This window comes from Taeniopygia guttata, chromosome 13, assembly GCF_048771995.1.
Source record: "Taeniopygia guttata chromosome 13, bTaeGut7.mat, whole genome shotgun sequence".
Lineage (NCBI taxonomy): Eukaryota > Metazoa > Chordata > Aves > Passeriformes > Estrildidae > Taeniopygia > Taeniopygia guttata.
In genome coordinates this window covers 9,378,701-9,396,177 of record NC_133038.1, presented here as the reverse complement: position 1 = coordinate 9,396,177, position 17,477 = coordinate 9,378,701, and the positions used below count along the sequence as shown (strand labels likewise).

Here is a 17,477-nt window from a genome sequence, read left to right as displayed (position 1 = left end):
AGATCACCAGGCTGGTTTTGTATAGTGTTTCTGCAGGGCACAGATCACCAGGCTGGTTTTTTTAGGGTTTCTGCAGGGCACAGATCTCCCTCCCAGGCTGGTTTTGTATGGATTCTGCAGGGCACAGATCACCAGGCTGGTTTTTTATAAGATTTCTGCAGGGCACAGATCACCAGGCTGGTTTGGTATGGATTCTGCAGGGCACAGACCACCAGGCTGTTTTTTATAGGATTTCTGCAGGGCACAGATCACCAGGCTGGTTTTTATTAGGGTTTCTACAGGGCACAGATCACCAGGCTGGTTTTGTATGGATTTCTGCAGGGCACAGATCACCAGGCTGGTTTTGTATAGGATTTCTGCAGGGCACAGATCACCAGGCTGGTTTTGTATAGGATTTCTGCAGGGCACAGATCTCCCAGGCTGGTTTGGTATGGATTTCTGCAGGGCACAGATCTCTCAGGCTGTTTTTTTTAGGGTTTCCTGCCCGCCCTGGGCACGCAGCTCAGCATGGCCACAGATCCCCTCCCTCAGCAGCCGCTCACATGCCGTGCACCAGAGTCTTTCCATTCCCTCTCGAGCTGTTTCCTCGTCTCTCCTTATTAGGGATCCACCTACCTATCCATCTTCTCATTCTCTCCCCCTCTGTGGCTATTTTTAAGATGCCATAAAAGCTTTCAGTGGGGAGCATCCTCAGGGAGGCAAGGGATTTTATATGCAGCCCATCAGCAGGACTCAGCACCACATAACTCACCACACAGGCAGTGAATTTTACCTTTTTTATTTTTTTTCAAAAGCAGGGGAGGGGAGAACATCCACACTCAACCCCTCAGCTCTCCCTGGCCAGCTCATCCAGGCACCTCCTCCTCCAGAGGGGAAGGATCAGATCCAGCCCACTCCTCTGCTGGTGGGACACCAGTGTAAGATCTCCCCTGGCACCCGGGGGTGGATGCAGGGATGCTTTTGCTCCCTGATCAAAGGCTCCAAGCTGGCATCACCCAGCTTCGTGCCTCAGCAGCTGCCTTGCTGAGGAGGGCTGAGTCCTCCCTGCGTGCCCACACACCTGGAAGCTGCTCAGCTTCTTGGTTCATGGGCAAAAAGTGGGGGAAATTCCAGCCCAGCTGCCTCCAAAAGCACAGCCTGGACAGCCAGAGGGACCAAGGTCTCCCTGATGCCCACAGGCACTGCACCCACCCCTCTGTGCCCTCCTCAGTCTGCTTATTCCCTGTGGAATAGCCACCCCCTTCTGCCCCAAAGTCCGCCCACAAGCCCCAAAGACACCCCCTGTCCGTGCAGAGACAGCCTGGCACAGCCTGGCAAGAGCCAAAAGCAGGTTGGCACTTCTGTGCCACGGGGGAAGGATGCCTGCACCTCGCTGGACATGGTGCCAGCCAGATGTGGCCACAATAACCTCAGTGCCAGCCAGATGTGGCCACAATGACCCCAGTGCCAGCCAGATGTGGGCACACCGGGCAGAGAGAGCCCCTCCCTACCCCAGCCCCAGCCCCAGGGGATTTCATTCCTTCTTTTAGGAAGAAAAGAGGATTGAGGGCAGACAAGAGGGGCAGAGCAGCTGCCAGGCCAGCCCTGGGTGAGGAGCCCCCTTCCCTTCTCCTGGCAGCTCTGGGCCCTGCAGCTCCTGCAGTGCCTCAGGAAGGGGCACAGCTGAGTGTGAAATCAAAGGTTTTGATCCCCTAAAGCTGTGAGGCTTTTGGCCAGGGGGTGAAGCAAACCCCCCTGAGCCATCCAACCCTGCTGGGACCCTTCTGTGCCTGCCTGGAATCCAGGCTGGGAGCAGCTGGCACTGGGAGGTCCCCACATGTCCCAGGCAAAACCCACCCAGTCCCCAGCAGGATGCAAAAATAGCTCCCATTCTGCAGCAAGAGCAATCCCTGGAAGTGCCCAAGGCCAGGTTGGGCAGGGCTGGCAGCACCCTGCTCTGTGCAAGGTGTCCCTGCCGTGCCAAGGGTGGCACAAGAATGTGGAGGTCCCTTCCAGCCCTGGAATTCCAGGAAAATTCCATGAAAATCCCACAAAAAAAAAAAATCCCACAAAAAAACTCACAAAAATCCCACAAAAAAATCCCACAAAAAATTTCCACAAAAAAATTCCACAAAAAATTTCCACAAAAAAATCCCACCAAAAAAAAAACCCACAAAAAACCCCACCAAAAAAATCCACAAAAAAAAATCCACAAAAAAATCCCACAAAAAATTTCCACAAAAAATCCCACCAAAAATCCCACAAAAAAAACCCACAAAAAAAAACCCACAAAAAACCACAAAAAAAATCCCACCAAAAATCCCACAAAAAAAAACCCACAAAAAAACCCCAAAAAAAACCCCAAAAAAACACACACACACACAAAAAAAAAAAAACCAAAAAAAAACCCACAAAAAAATTCCACCAAAAAATTCCACCAAAAAATTCCACTAAAAAATTCCACCAAAAAATTCCACAATCCCCAGGGCTGGCAGCACAGCTGGGATGTTGACAAGGACAGGCAAGGTGCTTTCCCAAGCGAGGTGTTTCTGAGGGGGGCTGTCCCACAGGGATTTGGATGCTGGATTTGGGTTTGCACGTGGATTTGGGAGCTCCCAGCCAGCCCTGCTCTACATTTGCCTTTTGTCTGACCCTGCAGCCTGGCTGCACTTCTGGGAACAATCATGGAACTCTCTGCTCTGGGGACAGGTCAAACCCTGGAACTCAAACTCAGGCTGGGTGGGGGAAGGTTTGTGAGGCTTGCATTGGCACCAGCTCCCCAAATGTGCCACTTGTTGCCAAAAAAAACCCCAGAAGCCAACGGGATGGCCTCAAACCTCAAGCACCCCTCTTGCCCTGCTCTGCTCCCCAGAGAAACCTTCCCACAAGGACTTTCCCTGCTCTGAGCCTGTGCCGAGGCTCAGAAAGAAACTGCTTCAAAATGGAAATGTGTCAGAACCCCGGCCTGGGTCGGGGGCTCCGTGGGGTGGAAAAGTCTCTCCCCCAAACCGAGCATCCAAAGAAAACTGCAGCTTCTTGTTGTCTGGTCTCAAGGCAGTTTATTGCAAGTTATCTAAAGGATTTTCTCTTGGAGCTGCTGTGGTTTGCTCACAGCTCAGGCAGAGGCACACACACACCCTGACATCCTCTCTGACTCCCAACTGCTTCTTCTCTCCCTGCCCAGGGCTGTGCTGTCTTTTATATGGTACATTACGTGTTACATGGGTACAGTTTTCCCCAATGCCTATTACCTATATTAAATGGTGCTTTTCTACTCTAAACCAATCTGGGAGTGCCAACATCACCAAGAACATGGAGGTGAGGAAGGAGAAAGAGGAGGAACAGGACAGGCCTAAATCCCTCCATCTTAAAAACTCTGACCCCCATGTACAAAGTAAAAACCCCCCTGTACAGGTGCTAAAACCCCCCTGTACAGCACTCAAAAATTCTTCTCTCTACTTTGTGACTACTTCTATTCTAATATCTAAACTTTTGTGACTTCTTGTTCTTCCTGCAAGGTTGGTAACTCATTCCATGGCTCAAACCCAAAATCACAGCTGTTTCCAGCTGCCTGCCAGGGTCTCAAATGCCTCTGACCTGGGCCTGGAACCTCCAAAAATATCTGAGGGACATGTTGAGTTCTGACAGAAGTGGAGTAAAATGTCCATGAACAGAAAAGCCAACGATCCGTGGGGCTCTGCAGCCCTTGCCAGGCCAGCAAGGGGAAGAAGAAGGGAAGGTCAGACAGGCTGGCTGAGGAAAGCACAGCAGCAGCTCCTTTTTCTTCCTGCTCTGTGCCCCAGGCAGTGCAGAGAGCTCATCAATTCCCAGGCCAGGGCTTATGGCTGATGCTGATAAAGCATCCAGAAAACTCCACCTGAGCTGAAAAATGCACCCAGAAACTGAGGCCTATCAAATACCTGAGCCACCAGCAAATCAGCAAATAAATGGGAGCTGTGCAGCCGACTTTGCTGCTGGCAGAGATCACTTTGGGCCTGGTGAACCTCAGCCAGAGAGCCAGGGGTGCCCAGGGGTGCCCACGGGGGCTGTGGGGCCGTGCAGGCCAGGGATGTGCTGAAACCCCTGACTCCAGAGGTGCTGGGCACAGGAAGACTTGGCACAACCCAAATCCCTGCTCCAGCTTCCAGTCCTGCTGCCAGCCTTGCCCACAACACCAGTCCCTGTTCCAGCTTCCAGTCCTGCTGCCAGCCTTGCCCACAACCCAAATCCCTGCTCCAGGATTCCAGTCCCCCTGCCATCCTTGTCCACAACTAAAATCTCTGCTCCAGCTTCCAGTCCTGCTGCCAGCCTTGCCCAAATCCCTGTTCCAGCTTCCAGTCCTGCTGCCAGCCTTGCCCAAACCCAAATTCCTGCTCCAGTTCTGCCATCCTTGCCTACAACCCAAATCCCTGCTCCAGTCCCTCTGCCATCCTTGTCCACAACACCAGTCCCTGTTCCAGCTTCCAGTCCTGCTGCCAGCCTTGTCCATAACCAAAATCCTGCTCCAGGCTTCCAGTCCCTCTGCCAGCCTTGCCCACAACCCAAATCCCTGCTCCAGCCCTCTACCATCCTTGTCCACAACCAAAATCTCTGCTCCAGCTTCCAGTCCCCCTGCCAGCCTTGCCCACAACCCAAACCCCTGCTCCAATCTCCCAGTCCCTCTGCCAGCCTTGCCCAAACCCAAATCCCTTCTCCAGTCCGCCTGCCAGCCTTGCCCAAACCCAAATCCCTGCTCCAGTATCTGCCAGCCTTGTCCACAACCAAAATCTCTGCTCCAGCTTCCAGTCCTGCTGCCAGCCTTGCCCACAACCCAAATCCCTTCTCCAGTCCCTCTGCCAGCCTTGCCCAAACCCAAATCCCTGCTCCAGTCCCTCTGCCAGCCTTGCCCACAACCCAAATCCCTGCTCCAGGCTTCCAGTCCCACTGCCAGCCTTGCCCAAATCCCTGGTCCAGCTTCCAGTCCCCCTACCAGCCTTGCCCAAACCCAAATCCCTTCTCCAGTCCCTCTGCCAGCCTTGCCCAAACCCAAACCCCTGTTCCAATCTCCCAGTCCCCCTGCCAGCCTTGCCCAAACCCAACCCCTGAGCCTGGGGCACCTGGTCCTTCCCTGCTGCAGAACTCTCCATCATCCCCCAGCCCGGTTCCTGCCATGACCACTCCACCCCCCAGCTGCTTTCTGGAGGTTCTGCAGCGCTCCCAGCTCGGGCTCTGATGTATTGAAGAGCTAAAAATACCAAATGAGGTGTTCCAGGCACTTGGTGCTGCCCCATCACGACAGGGCCGCAGGGGCTGGCAGGAACTGGGTGGGTTTTTCTCCCCTCCTCCCCAGACTCTGTCATCAGCCCAGCCTGCTGGCACCCCAAACTCTGTTATCCTGCTCGGGCAGCCTCAGCTGGTGATCAGAAAATGTGCTATTTGTTTTAGAAGAGCACGCCAGGCCCTTGGAAGGATTCAATCGCTGTGATTGACCTTACGACACGCACTGCACGGGCCTGCAGGGCCACTTTCTGTGCCTGCTGCCCTTCCAAGGGCCAGCTGCCAGGAAAGAGGGCTGGAAAGAGCCTGGATGAGAGGACAGAGCCCATCCACCAGCCCAGGCACAGAGCTGCTGCCCGGGGTTGGAATTCCCTGGCAGCACAGCAAATGCAATGGGCGATTGTCCCTCTGCTAGGCTGCCCAGGAAAACAGGGAGTGATTGTGTCTGGTTGTTTGTCTGAGTATTGAGAGGACTAAAATGCAGGCAGGGAGTCTGGGAGTTCCCCTCGGTGCCCAAATTGTGGAAAACACGCAGCTCATGACATCAGCAGGCTGATCTCTCCGGGTTCCCTGCATTTCTGGAGGCAGGAGGAACCTCCCCACAGGGTGGGGACACCTGAGGAATCACCTGCCCCAGGAGCAGAGCTGCAGCTCCCAGGGACGTGCAGCACCACGGGATTCCTCTTTAATTACACGGGGCCTTAATGGAGTTTGCTGGTAAACACCTTGGAAGCACACGTGCCTGGAGATTACGGGGTAATTACGCTTAGAGGATCACGCTCTCAGAGCAAGCATGATTTAGGGAAGACAAAAATAACCAGGCAAACATGCTGCATTCACCAGGATCTGCCAGGAAGCCTCCCTTCCCAAATGCTTCACTGTCCAGCCTTTCCTCCCAGCCCCTCCTCAGAGCAGGGGCAGGAATTTGAGGGGTGGCAGGGATGAAATGAAACTTTGCACTTGTCATACCAGACCTACTTTGGGAGCTCTCCGTGCTCCAGCGGGCTCCCAGCTGCTCTGGGATGGGGATGAAGGCTCAGCCCACCCTGAGCTGCCTCACCATCAGATTCTGGCCTGGTTTTATCCAGGTGCAGGCTGGAGACTGGAGGGGATCGGGAAGATGCCAGGGTTGGGAGCCAGCCCTGTGCCACACCGACCCTGCCCACCCCCTGCTCGCCCGGTGTCACCTCCCCACGAGCTGGGATGCCCCTGGTGACACCCAGAACAAGCAGGGGCACCTCGCTCGTGCCACAAGCAGTGCCCAGCCTGGCAGCAGCCCCTCTCCCACCCCGAGGAGCCGGGCCAGGAGGGATGATGTGCAAATCCCACGGGGTGACTCACAGCCAGCACTCCCTGGACCTGCAGAGCAGCAGGAGGGATTCTTCCCACTCCTTTCAGAGGCTGAAATCCTCGGGCAGTGCCAGCTTTAACCCTTTCAGCACAAACAGACCATCAGTCGTGCCAAGCTCCCTGCCCAGATCCCCAGGGAGATGCTGGCTGCAGGCACAGGGGATTCCAGGGGCTGATTTTAAGGGATGTTCTCTTGGCCAAGGGATTGTCCTACAAGCTGCAGCTCCTGTGGAAATGGCAAGCAGCACCGCAGAGCTGTTTGCTGAGCTAGGGATCCATTTGTAACCAATTAGTGCCAGGCACTGATAGCCTAACGAATGTAAACACCACCGCTGTGCCCTCCAAACCCTCACTGCACAACCCCAGGAGCAGAGGCCACCGTCCCACCCCTCCACCCTCAGGGCCACCTGAGCTGCTGTGCAGCCTCAGGACAGGATTTTATACCTGAAATCAAGTGGGTTTATCCCTCCACCCCAAACACACAATTTTCATCCGGCTTTGCCTTCATCATGGGACAGATGATGACATGGGGGTCTTCAAATGCAGGGCAAAAACAACTCCCTGTCCCCTCAGCAAGGCTCTGAGAGCTGTGCACGGAGCATCTCCAGAGATAAACCCAGCAAAGGCTGCCCAGAGCCGCTGGAGGCCTGGCAGATCTGCTCAGCAGCGTGGCTCGGGGCCAGGCGTGGCCCACAGCCACAGGTTCCTGCTCCCAGCAGCTCCAGGCAAGGGAGAAGTTCCCAAAATGCACCCAGTGAAATGGGAAGCGGTGCTGGGAATTCACAGCTCAGATGGTGCCGTTCTGTCCTCAGCTGTGCAGCTCCTTGCTTTGCCAGCCCCAAAATTTTAGCCCTGCGGGCACAGGCACACCTGGGCAGCATAAATTTGTGCCCAAGCTGGTTTCTTCAGCCCTTATCCTGGGGGGAAAAACAGCCAAAAAATCAAAGCAGCAGAGCTGCCCATGCTGGGAGGGCTGGGAAGCCTCTGGCAAGTGGCACCAAACTCCAGTGAGGGGTAAAAAACCCATGGTAGGTCAGTGCCAGGGGCATCAGGGAGGGTGAAACGGAGATGGCACTGGCACAAGGCTGCCAGGATTTGGATTTTTGTGCCTCGTGGAGGGATTGGAAGGGCTACAGGCTGGGGAGGGGTGCCCAGGGCTGGGCCAGGCAGATTTGGGCAGCGCTCACAGCATCTCCAGAACTGGGCAGAGATGGCCCCAGAGGCCAGCCTGGCCCACAGGTGAAGCAGCATTTGGGCATCCAAGCCCTGCTGGGAGAACAACTGGGAGCCCAGCAGGGTTGGCACAGCCCCCAGCAGGGTTGGCACAGCCCCAAAGGGACCTGCAGGGACCCATCAACCACCAACCCCCAGCACCCTGAGCAACCAGGAGGTGCCAGAGCTGCCAGGCCGTGACCAAAACACCCAGCTACTTAAAATGGGGTAATGGCAATTTAGGCAAAGACTGCAAAGCCCCCAAAGGGCTTGGCAATAGCCCTGGCAGCTGCTGGCACTGCTGAGTGATGTGCCCAGGGCAGTGTGGTGGCAGAAGGAGGAGCAGCTCCCAAGGAGTCCTGGCTGTGCCCAGTGGCCTCCCTGTGAGGCAGGGCAGAGCAGGGAGCAGGGTTTGGCTCCCTGGCACCTCGCTGGGCAGAGGTTTGGCTCCCTGGCACCTCGCAGGGCAGAAGGTTTGGCTCCCTGGCACCTTGCTGGGCAGAGCAGGGGACAGGATTTGATTCCCTGGCACCTCTCTGGGCAGAGCAGGGAGCAGGGTTTGGCTCCCTGACACCTCGCAGGGCAGAGGTCTGGCTCCCTGACACCTCACAGGGCAGAGGCTTGCCTCCCTGGCACCTCGCTGGGCGTGGGAGGCCGCAGCTGCAGGAGCTGTGCAGCACCCTCAGGCAGCTGGAGCACAGCAGTGCCACAAACAGCCCGTCCTTCTCTCCAGCTATTGAGGGCTGGGAAGGAATCCCAAAAGGAACCAACAGGCCTCTGCCAAAACTGCCTCCGAGGAAGCCCAGCAGCCCATGGTGCCCACTGAGCCCAGCAGGGCTCTGCAGCAGAGCCCAGGGTGGCTCCTTTGTCAGGAGACATCCTCGGGCTGGGAAAGAATCAGTCCCTATTGTTTCCTTCCCACCTGGGCAGTGCCAGCCCCGCTGCCCAGAGGGGCTCTGCTGCTGTGCCAGGCGTGGCTCGGGCAGAGGGCACCTGGCAACTTCCCTGGCCTCTGCCACAGCCCCACAGAGCTGGAATCACCTGTTCTGTTGCCTCGCAGCGTGCCAAGGCATTTTTCACGGTGTTTTGCTTGGGAACCACCCCAAGCCCTGGGATTGGGAAAGCTCAGCACGCCGGGGCAATGGAGAAGTTGCTGCTCTGCTGTTTTGTGCCTGCTCCTCACACAGCTCTGGGACACAAGGAGAGGCAGGGGGTTCCCTGCAGAGCTTGGCCCAGGAGGAAAACCCTCAGGTGGCATTCTGGTGAAAACCCTCAGGTGGATTCAACTCCTTTACCACGGACTTGCTGCTTTTAAAGACACGGATCAAAGCCGTGCCAGCTTTGAGGTGGGCACAGCTGTCACACAGCACGTCAGGTAGGAAAAAGAAATAATCGATTGTGACTTGCTCAGCCCTGATCAATCCTCCCAGACTTTCCAGCAAGGGCACAGAATCCAAAGTGAGCAGCCTGGTGCCAGTTCTCATCTTCTGCAGCACATTTCTGAGCTCTGCTCCTTTGGAAATTCATCCACAGCGCATGAGTGCCTCCGTCCCCGGCTCACACGCACAATAGCAACACCCACACCCCAGCTACACAAGGTTTGGGGTTTTTCTTTTTGCAGGATTGCACCTGTGCCTCGCTCAGGTTTCTGGGTCTCTCCTCACCCTTCTCCTCCTCCCCTCACATCCATTTTCCTCCCAGGCAGAGGCAGCAGCAAGTGAGGCTGTGCCTGTCAGAGCGCTCCCGGCTGCCTCTCCCCATGTTGCGGATCGACATTTCAGTCGATGCTCTGCCCTCCAAAAGCCCAGAAATCCCAGCCAAGAAAAGTACTCCGCGGAGATAAGCACCGCGCCTCAGCCCACAGCAAACACAGCCGAGCCAGAGCCTGGCAAGCCAAAAAGCAGGCAGGAAAAGAACCCAAAATTCATCCCGGCAGGCTTGTCAGGCTGTAATGACATTTTCTTTGCAGTTCCTCCCAGCCGGCTCGGTGCGGTATCACCCCGTTCCCCCGCCAAGGCGAGAGGACGCCGTACTCACTGCTGGTGCTCATCCTGCCGCTCCTTCCCCGTGCTCCTCACCCAACAAAGGGGCAAAGATGCGCTTTAAATCCGCTTCTCCGCCGCTCCCGGGCCGCGGGAGGAGCTGCCGCTCTCCTTCTCCCGGGAGGATATTCCCGTGCGATCCGCCGCCTATCGCATCCCACGGCGGCTGTGCCCGGGGCTGGAGGATGCCAAGGTCACGGCTGGCGGGGAGGGGCGGCCGGGACCGGCCCGGGGGATGGGGAATGGGAAGGTCCCGGGGGAGCGGTGGGGGCCGGCCGGAGCTCGGCCATGCACTGCGGAGCGCGGCCGCGGCCGCCCCGCTTATAGCGGCTGGGAGCGGCGGCGGGGCCGCGCAGCACCGGCACCGCCCCGGTACGGCACCGCCCCGGTACGGCCCCGGTACAGCCCCGGTACTGCCCCGGCACCGGCACCGCCCCGGCACCGCCCCGGTACGGCACCGCCCCGGTACGGCACCGGTACTGCCCCGGCACCGGCACCGCCCCGGTACTGCCCCGGCACCGACACCGCCCCGGTACTGCCCCGGCACCGGCACCGCCCCGGCACCGGCACCGCCCCGGTACAGCCCCGGTACCGCCCCGGCACCGCCCCGGCACCGGCACCGCCCCGGCACCGCCCCGGCACCGGCACCGCCCCGGCACCGGCACCGCCCCGGCCCGGGAGACACGGGCGGGGCCGGGAGGACACGGATCCCGGAGGCGGCTGAAGGATGCTCAGCCTTGGCAGTGCCCTGCCGTGCCCTGCCCTGCTCTGCCCTGCCCTGCCCTGCCCTGCCCTGTCCAGCTCTGCTCTGCCCTGCTTTGCTCTGCTTTGCTCTGCCCTCTTCTGCCCACTGCCCTGCCCTGCCCTGCCTTTCCAGGTGCCGTGTTTTCAGCCCCCTCCCCTGCCCTGCACTGGTTGCAGTTCTGCCCACAGCCCAGTCCTGCCCCATGCCCAGCCCTGCCCTTAAAGCTGCCGTGTTTTCAGCCCCCTTCCCTTCCCTTCCCTTCCCTTCCCTTCCCTTCCCTTCCCTTCCCTTCCCTTCCCTTCCCTTCCCTTCCCTTCCCTTCCCTTCCCTTCCCTTCCCTTCCCTTCCCTTCCCTTCCCTTCCCTTCCCTTCCCTTCCCTTCCCTTCCCTTCCCTTCCCTTCCCTTCCCTTCCCTTCCCTTCCCTTCCCTTCCCTTCCCTTCCCTTCCCTTCCCTTCCCTTCCCTTCCCTTCCCTTCCCTTCCCTTCCCTTCCCTTCCCTTCCCTTCCCTTCCCTTCCCTTCCCTTCCCTTCCCTTCCCTTCCCTTCCCTTCCCTTCCCTTCCCTTCCCTTCCCTTCCCTCCCGCAGCTCTCCAGGCTGGCACCCCTGGCTCTCCTGGCAGCCTGGGCATCTGTCCCACACCAGGATCGGGAAGGGAGCTGAGGGTATTTGCAGGGTTATGGGACAGAGAGGGGCTCTTCCCCCGGGATCAGAGCAGCCACCCCTGCTGGCAGCACCTCAGCATCCCTGCAAGGCCTTGGAGGCCCCGAGCTCCTTGTTTTGGGGCTGAAACACTCTCTGTCAGAACAAAGCCGTGCCCAGGCTGCTGCCGGGTGCCCAGGGAGCCGGGGCCGTGCCTGCCAGAGGCTGTGCTGCCATCCTGAGCTGTGCTGCTCACTGCCATCCCGGGATCTGAGCTATGACAGAGGTTTTTCCTGCACTGTGGCAGGTGCTGGGGCCAGAGAGCTGCTCAGGGCGGCCCTTTGGTTTCTCCTCGCTCCCGCTGCTTTATTTGCAGCAGATGTCGGTGCTGACGTGACAAGACAGGTACAGGTCGCATGAGCTGGTGCTGCCACTCTCTGCCAGCCCTGCTGCCTGTCCCCTCCGGCTTCTCCTCCCCTGAGGTGTCAGGGAGAGCAGGATGAGCAGCAGGAGTGGGAGCCTGGAGGGTCCTGCAGGGCTGGGGGGAGCAGAGCTGCTGACACAAGGGTTGGGAGATGCTGTTTGCAGGAGCGTGTAGCGACAGGACAACAGGGAGTGGCTTTAGAGGAGGTTTAGGTTCGATATTGGGGTGCAATTCCTCCCTGTGAGGGTGGGGAGGCCCTGGTATAGGTTGCCCGGAGAAGCTGTGGCTGTTCCATCCCTGGAAGTGTCCAAGGCCAGGCTGGATGGAGCTCTGAGCCACCTGGGCTAATGGAAGCTGTCCCTGCCCATGGATGATCTTTAAGATCCCTCCCAAGCCAGGCCATTCTATAATTCTGTGCTGATTCTATGACACAGCACGGTGGGGTGGCTCAGGCTGTGCTGAGTTTGGCTTCTGGAAAGTTTCCTGTGCCTGATGAGTGTCCAGGTGTCCCCTCCTCCTGTCCCAGCCAGACTGACGAGTGTGGTGGCAGTGCCACCCATCTGAGGAGTCAATGAAGCCGCCACGACGTGAGCTGGTCCCCATGGTTCAGCAGCTAATTGAGCTTCTTCCGCTGACCTGGTTTCCAAATCTTGTTCACTGGCTGCCTTTAGAACAATTTGAATCTCCAGCACAGACAGGCTGGGGTTGCAGAGGGCTGCACAGGAGGATGGGCAGCTCTGCTGGAGCTCAGGGGGCACCAGTGCAGAACCTGTGCCCTCCCATCCCCTCCCCAGCCAGAAGTGCTCTGTGGGGTTGGGGAGTGGGCACTGCCAGGTGGGCAGGGTGCCAGGGGCTCCCTGCAGTGGGATCTGTGAGTTTTGGTGCTGGGGAGGTGGCAGCAAGGAGCTCTGAGCCTCCTCACCCCCCCAGCTCAGCCAGCAGCTCCTGGGCGCTGCTCCGAGCCCCCTCAGCCCCTCCAAACGCCGTCCCAGGGCGTTTTGGGAATCCCATTTCCTCTCCTTTGTCTGAGGGAACTGCCTCAGAGGATGTTCGGGATGCCTGAGACAGAAGTCAGAAAGGAGGAAATGTCGGGATGTTAAGGCAGCCTCCTTTCATCCCTTTGTGTCTGCGCGCTGCAACGTGAATTTTCACAGCGATTATTGGATGTGCTTTTCCCACAAGGCTCCTGCTCCGTTCAGCACCTGCTGGTCCCACAGAGCTCAGGCTGTGCAGAGGAAGGGGAGCCCTGCGTCCTCCAGTGAGGAGGGACACACGAGTGATGGACATAAGAGGACAGAGGAGAAAAAGGTGCTAATTTCATTTAATTTTCCTTCTTGGACACCGGGATTTTTCTTTCTCCTCCATGCCCTTGTAAGATGCTGAGAATCACCTGAACCAAACGTCCCCCACTTGCTCAGTCACTCTGCTCTGTCTTTCCCTGATGCCTGACCCCAACTGGAGTGCTGGAAGTTGCTGGTTGCACGTGGAATCATCAGGAGCTGGGCTCCAACACATTTGTGCCACACTGCGCCGGGAATTGTGAGAAATCAGGCTCAGTGCCTCTCCCTGTGTCTGGGCTGTGTTTGTGTGTGAGGCTGCGCTTCGCTGAAGTCCCTGGGAAGGGATTTTGGTCCCCAGGGCTGGCGGGGCATCCCCAGGGAAGGGGATCCCGTGGGACAGATGAGGAACGGGGAGGCTGCGAGGGGAATATCGGACAGCAGGTCCTGGAGCTGGGAGCCAGAGCCAGGAGGGTAAAAGGGTCACAGAAACAGCCGGGGCACAGCGGGGACGCTCCATCAGTGCCCGAGCTCACCCTGGGTCAGGGACTGTGTGTGGTGGAAAAGTCTCTCCTCCAGCCCGAGCTTCCAAAGAAAGGCTCAGCAGTCTCTGTTGTTCGGTCTCAAGGCAGTTTATTGCAAGTTATCTAAAAGATTTTCACCTTGAGCTGCTGTGGTTTGCTCACAGCTCAGGCAGAGGCACACACACACCCTGACATCCTCTCTGACTCCCGACTGCTTCTTCTCTCCCTGCCCAGGGCTGCTGCTGTCTTTTATATGGTACATTACGTGTTACATGGGTACAGTTTTTCCCCAATGCCTATTACCTATATTAAATGGTGCTTTTCTACTCTAAACCAATCTGTGAGTGCCAACATCACCCAGAACATGGAGGTAAGAAAGAAGAAAGAGGGAGGACAGGGCAGGCCCAGATCCCTCCATCTTAAACTTCTGACCCCCATGTACAAAACCAAAAACCCCCTGTACAGCACTCAAAAATTCTTCCCTCTACTTTGTGACTACTTCTACTCTAATATCTAAACTTTTGTGACTTCTTGTTCTTCCTGCAAGGTTGGTAAAGCATTCCATGGCTCAAACCCAAAATCACAGCTGTTTCCAGCTGCTTGCCAGGGTCTCAAATGCTTCTGACCAGGGCCTGGAATCTCAAAAAATGTCTGAGGGGCATTTGGAGTTCTGACACATCAGCAGCCTGGGCTCTGGCCTTTCTGCTTTATCCGGAGCATCCCTTCAGCACACCTGGGCACCGCTCCAGCGCTCTGCCCGAGCTGTCCCACCCATCCCCTGTCACCAGGAGCCACTCGGGAGCTGGAAATGCCTCTGCTGGGGATGGCAGCTGCAGCACCAGCGTGTCCCTCTGTCCCCACCGCTCCGGCTGCCCAGGGTGTCCCTCTGTCCCCTGGCAGCCCCAGCCCCCGGCTCAGCTCCTGCCCGAGCGCTGCCAGTGCTGCTCTCCCGCCCCAGGGAAGATGCCAGCGCAAAGAGCAGAGCAGGGAGATGCCCGTGGGCACAGCCCCACGCCCCGCACGGAGCAGTGGGCAGGCTGCAGAGGCTGACTCATCACAAGCTGGTGACATTTTCCAAAAAAAGCCTCTAAGTCCGGGGCTGTGATGTTCCCAAAAGGCAGCAGAGGAGCCTAAGGGGGCTGGAGACCCCATTCTACCACGGCACATGGGCTGTGTCATGGGATGGAGGAAATTCTGCCTCACTGGGCAGTTCCCATCCATTTTTCTCTTGTCCCTGGTTCCCTTGGGAGGTGGGATCTGGTCAGGAGTGCTCAGATGCTGCTGCCCACTGCCCCCGTGCAAGGCCAGGCACTCCCAGTGATGGCAGAGTTGTTTTCCATGTGATGGAGATGAACATTTTAATTTGTGAGTCCCTGGAGCAGAGGCAGTGAGCTGGGCAGTGGGGCCCTGGTGCCTCATCCAGCAAAGGGCTCATTTCATCCTCCTCCTCTTCCTCCTCCTCCTCCTCCTCCTCCTCCCAGCCACCACCAAGGCCTTGCCAGTGGTTTGGCTTTCTTCCAGCTTCTCCAGCAGCCCTTCCCAGCAATTCCCCACATCAGCAGGAGGAGACACAGCCTGGCAGAGGCAGATGTTCCCCGGGCTGCCTGCATTAAAGTGATAATCAAATGATAGATTATTTTCAAGCAAACTCTCATTTTCAGGCATTAATTTCAGTGTCGTGCAGAGAGAGGCTGTGAAAAGAGCACCCAGGCAGTGGAGGATGGGTGGGATCTGGATGTGCTGCAGGGAAAGCTGATGCACCACAGCCCATCTGTACCTGCAGCCATCCTGCAAAGCCACGCAGGGATGGCTCCATCCTTTGGCTCCATCCTTTGGCTCCATCCTTTGGCTCCATCCTTTGGCTCCATCCTCCTTCCTTCTTATCCTCACCAAGGCTGCCTCTGGGTCAAATGCAGCAAACATTCCCAAACCAGCAGCAGGTGAGTCACAGCAAGTCCTGCAGAAGCTCTGCCCATCAGGAATGTCCACGTTCCCTCCTGAAGGACCCGGCCACCAGGAGAGGAGAGGTGCTGCCTGGCCTGGGCTGGTGGGGGAGTGATGCCCTGCTTTGCCACTGCTTTCACCCCGCTGGAGGGCAGGGGAAGTCGAGGTTCATTTTAATTTTCTCTTTGAAGTTGCCCTGGAGCAGCGAGGGCTGCTGGAATTAGGAATTCCTCCCCTTGGGGTGGGATCAGGAGCTGCTCATGGACAGCCTTGCCCAGCATGAAGCCCCTGTGGGAAGCCCAGCCCTGGGATCTCTGCACTCCTGGAATTTGCCTGGAATTCCTCAGGGAGCTCTCCCTGCTCACTAGGACCTCAGGAAGTGCTGCTGCTTTCTTATTGCTGTCACAATTATTCCATTTTCCTCTTCTTCCTCAAATGATTCCGTGGGAAAAGCAGGAAGCAGGGTGATTCTGGGGGGATTTAGGGCACCTCCAGGGACTGGAGCTCAGGCCAGGTCTCCAGATGCTCAGGAGGAGGCCAAATGCTGTAATTAAGGAAAGCTAATTTCTTTCTCCACTTCTGAGCTGCAGAATGGCTCGCCCCAGGTAAGCAGCAGGTTATCTCTTTTCTAGGAAATCTCACTCTTCTTTTCTTTTTTTTTTTATTCCTCAGTCTAAAAATGGAACGCAGACCCTGAAAATAAATTCCCAGAGAACACCACTGTGCAAACATCCCAGGCTTTGATTCAAAGTGTTTGGATTAATTAGCTTAAACTGAAAGCTTTCATTCTGATTTCAGCCTCGGCTTTATGGACCAAAAAAAATTAAAGCAGCAAAGCTTTGGAAGTTGAAAAATCAAAATGTTCCAGCCTGGAAATATCAAAACAAGATGCTGAGCCTTGCTGAGCTGCTTTGTTGCTTTCTAAAAGGAAATGGCATCGAGACCAACACCTTTACAAGAAGCTTGGATCATTAAGCACTTCAAAAAAAAAAAAAAAACCAAAAAACCTAGTTCAGCATAAGCAATTAATTTCTTAATTAGATTTTCTCTTTTTCTTCCAGAGGGAAGTCTAAAAATATTGATTTTTTCCATTTTATCCAAAGAGTTCTTTAGATGTGATCCCCTCACTGGATGGTTAAGTTGGAGCTTGAGCTGAGGGAATTATGTGGGGTGGTTCATTGAAATTCACTTTGTCATCTTTCCTTCTCCTTGTCCTGTTTATTTCTGTTCCAGTGGCAAAATAACACCAGGGTAAAAGCAGAGGGTAATACAGAAAATGAGAGACTGGCAGGGAAATTGAACATTAACTATTTTGGAAGTCTCATTTTCTAGAGGTGAAGCACATTTCACTCTCATGTCCTCTCGGAGGAGAACAGCTTTGATATTTGGAGCACTTTTTCCTCCTGATTTTCAGGCAGCTCCATCCAAAGCAGCACCGGGATAAATCTCAGCTGGACATTCCCATCAGGATTTGCCAGAGCATTACCTGGCCTGGGCTGTCTTTGACTCAGGAACCCCAAAATCCCAAAATCCCTGCTGGAGCTGCGGGTGGCCTCGCTGACCACCGCGTCACACCCAGCTGGGAGCTCCCAAAATCCCAAAAAAAGGGATCCAGGGGTGGTTTTTTTGGGGTTTTTTTTTTAGGTTTTTTTGTTTGTTTGTTGTTTTCTTTGTTTTTGTTTTTTGTTCATTTGTTTGGTTTGGTTTGGTTTCGTTTTTGTTTTCTTTTTGTTTGTTTGTTGTTTTCTTTGGTTTTGTTTTTGTTTGTTTGTTTTGTTTTGGTTTTGTGGTTTTTTTGTGCGTTGGCTTTTTTTTGTTTTTTTGGGGTTTTTTTTGGGTTTTTTTGTTTTGTTTTGGGGTTTTTTTGTTTGTTTGCTTGTTTGTTTTGTTTGTTTTTAATTTTTGTTTGGTTTTTCGGGTTTTTTTTTTTTTTTTTTTTTTTTTTTTTGTTTCTGTTTTTGTTTTTCTGGAGATATCCTCCAAACCCAGCTCTCGTGTCCTTCCTGCTGCTGGGGTTGCTGCTTCCCTATTTTTAAGCTTTGCCTCATTTTTTTCCTGGCGATCCAGGAAAAAAAAATGGATC

At 55.8% G+C, this 17,477-nt stretch overlaps 1 protein-coding gene across 9 annotated transcripts in view; it reads right to left on the bottom strand.

Moving 5' to 3' along the window:
• ABLIM3 (actin binding LIM protein family member 3) overlaps window positions 1-10,255 on the bottom strand; it is a 45,735-nt gene extending 35,480 nt beyond the window's left edge. For 4 of the 9 annotated variants that reach the window (XR_012058107.1, XR_012058109.1, XM_072935268.1 and 1 more), the window contains exon 1: window positions 9,835-10,255. Coding sequence is in view for 6 of the 9 variants with exons in the window: in XM_072935268.1 (XP_072791369.1) it covers window positions 9,835-9,847 (13 nt within the window). In the remaining 3 variants the exon portion in view is untranslated. The remainder of the gene's footprint in view (window positions 1-9,834) is intronic. The other 5 variants (XM_030283911.4, XM_072935266.1, XR_012058110.1 and 2 more) reach the window with 4 other exon arrangements.
• Between the last annotated feature and the right edge of the window lie 7,222 nt (window positions 10,256-17,477).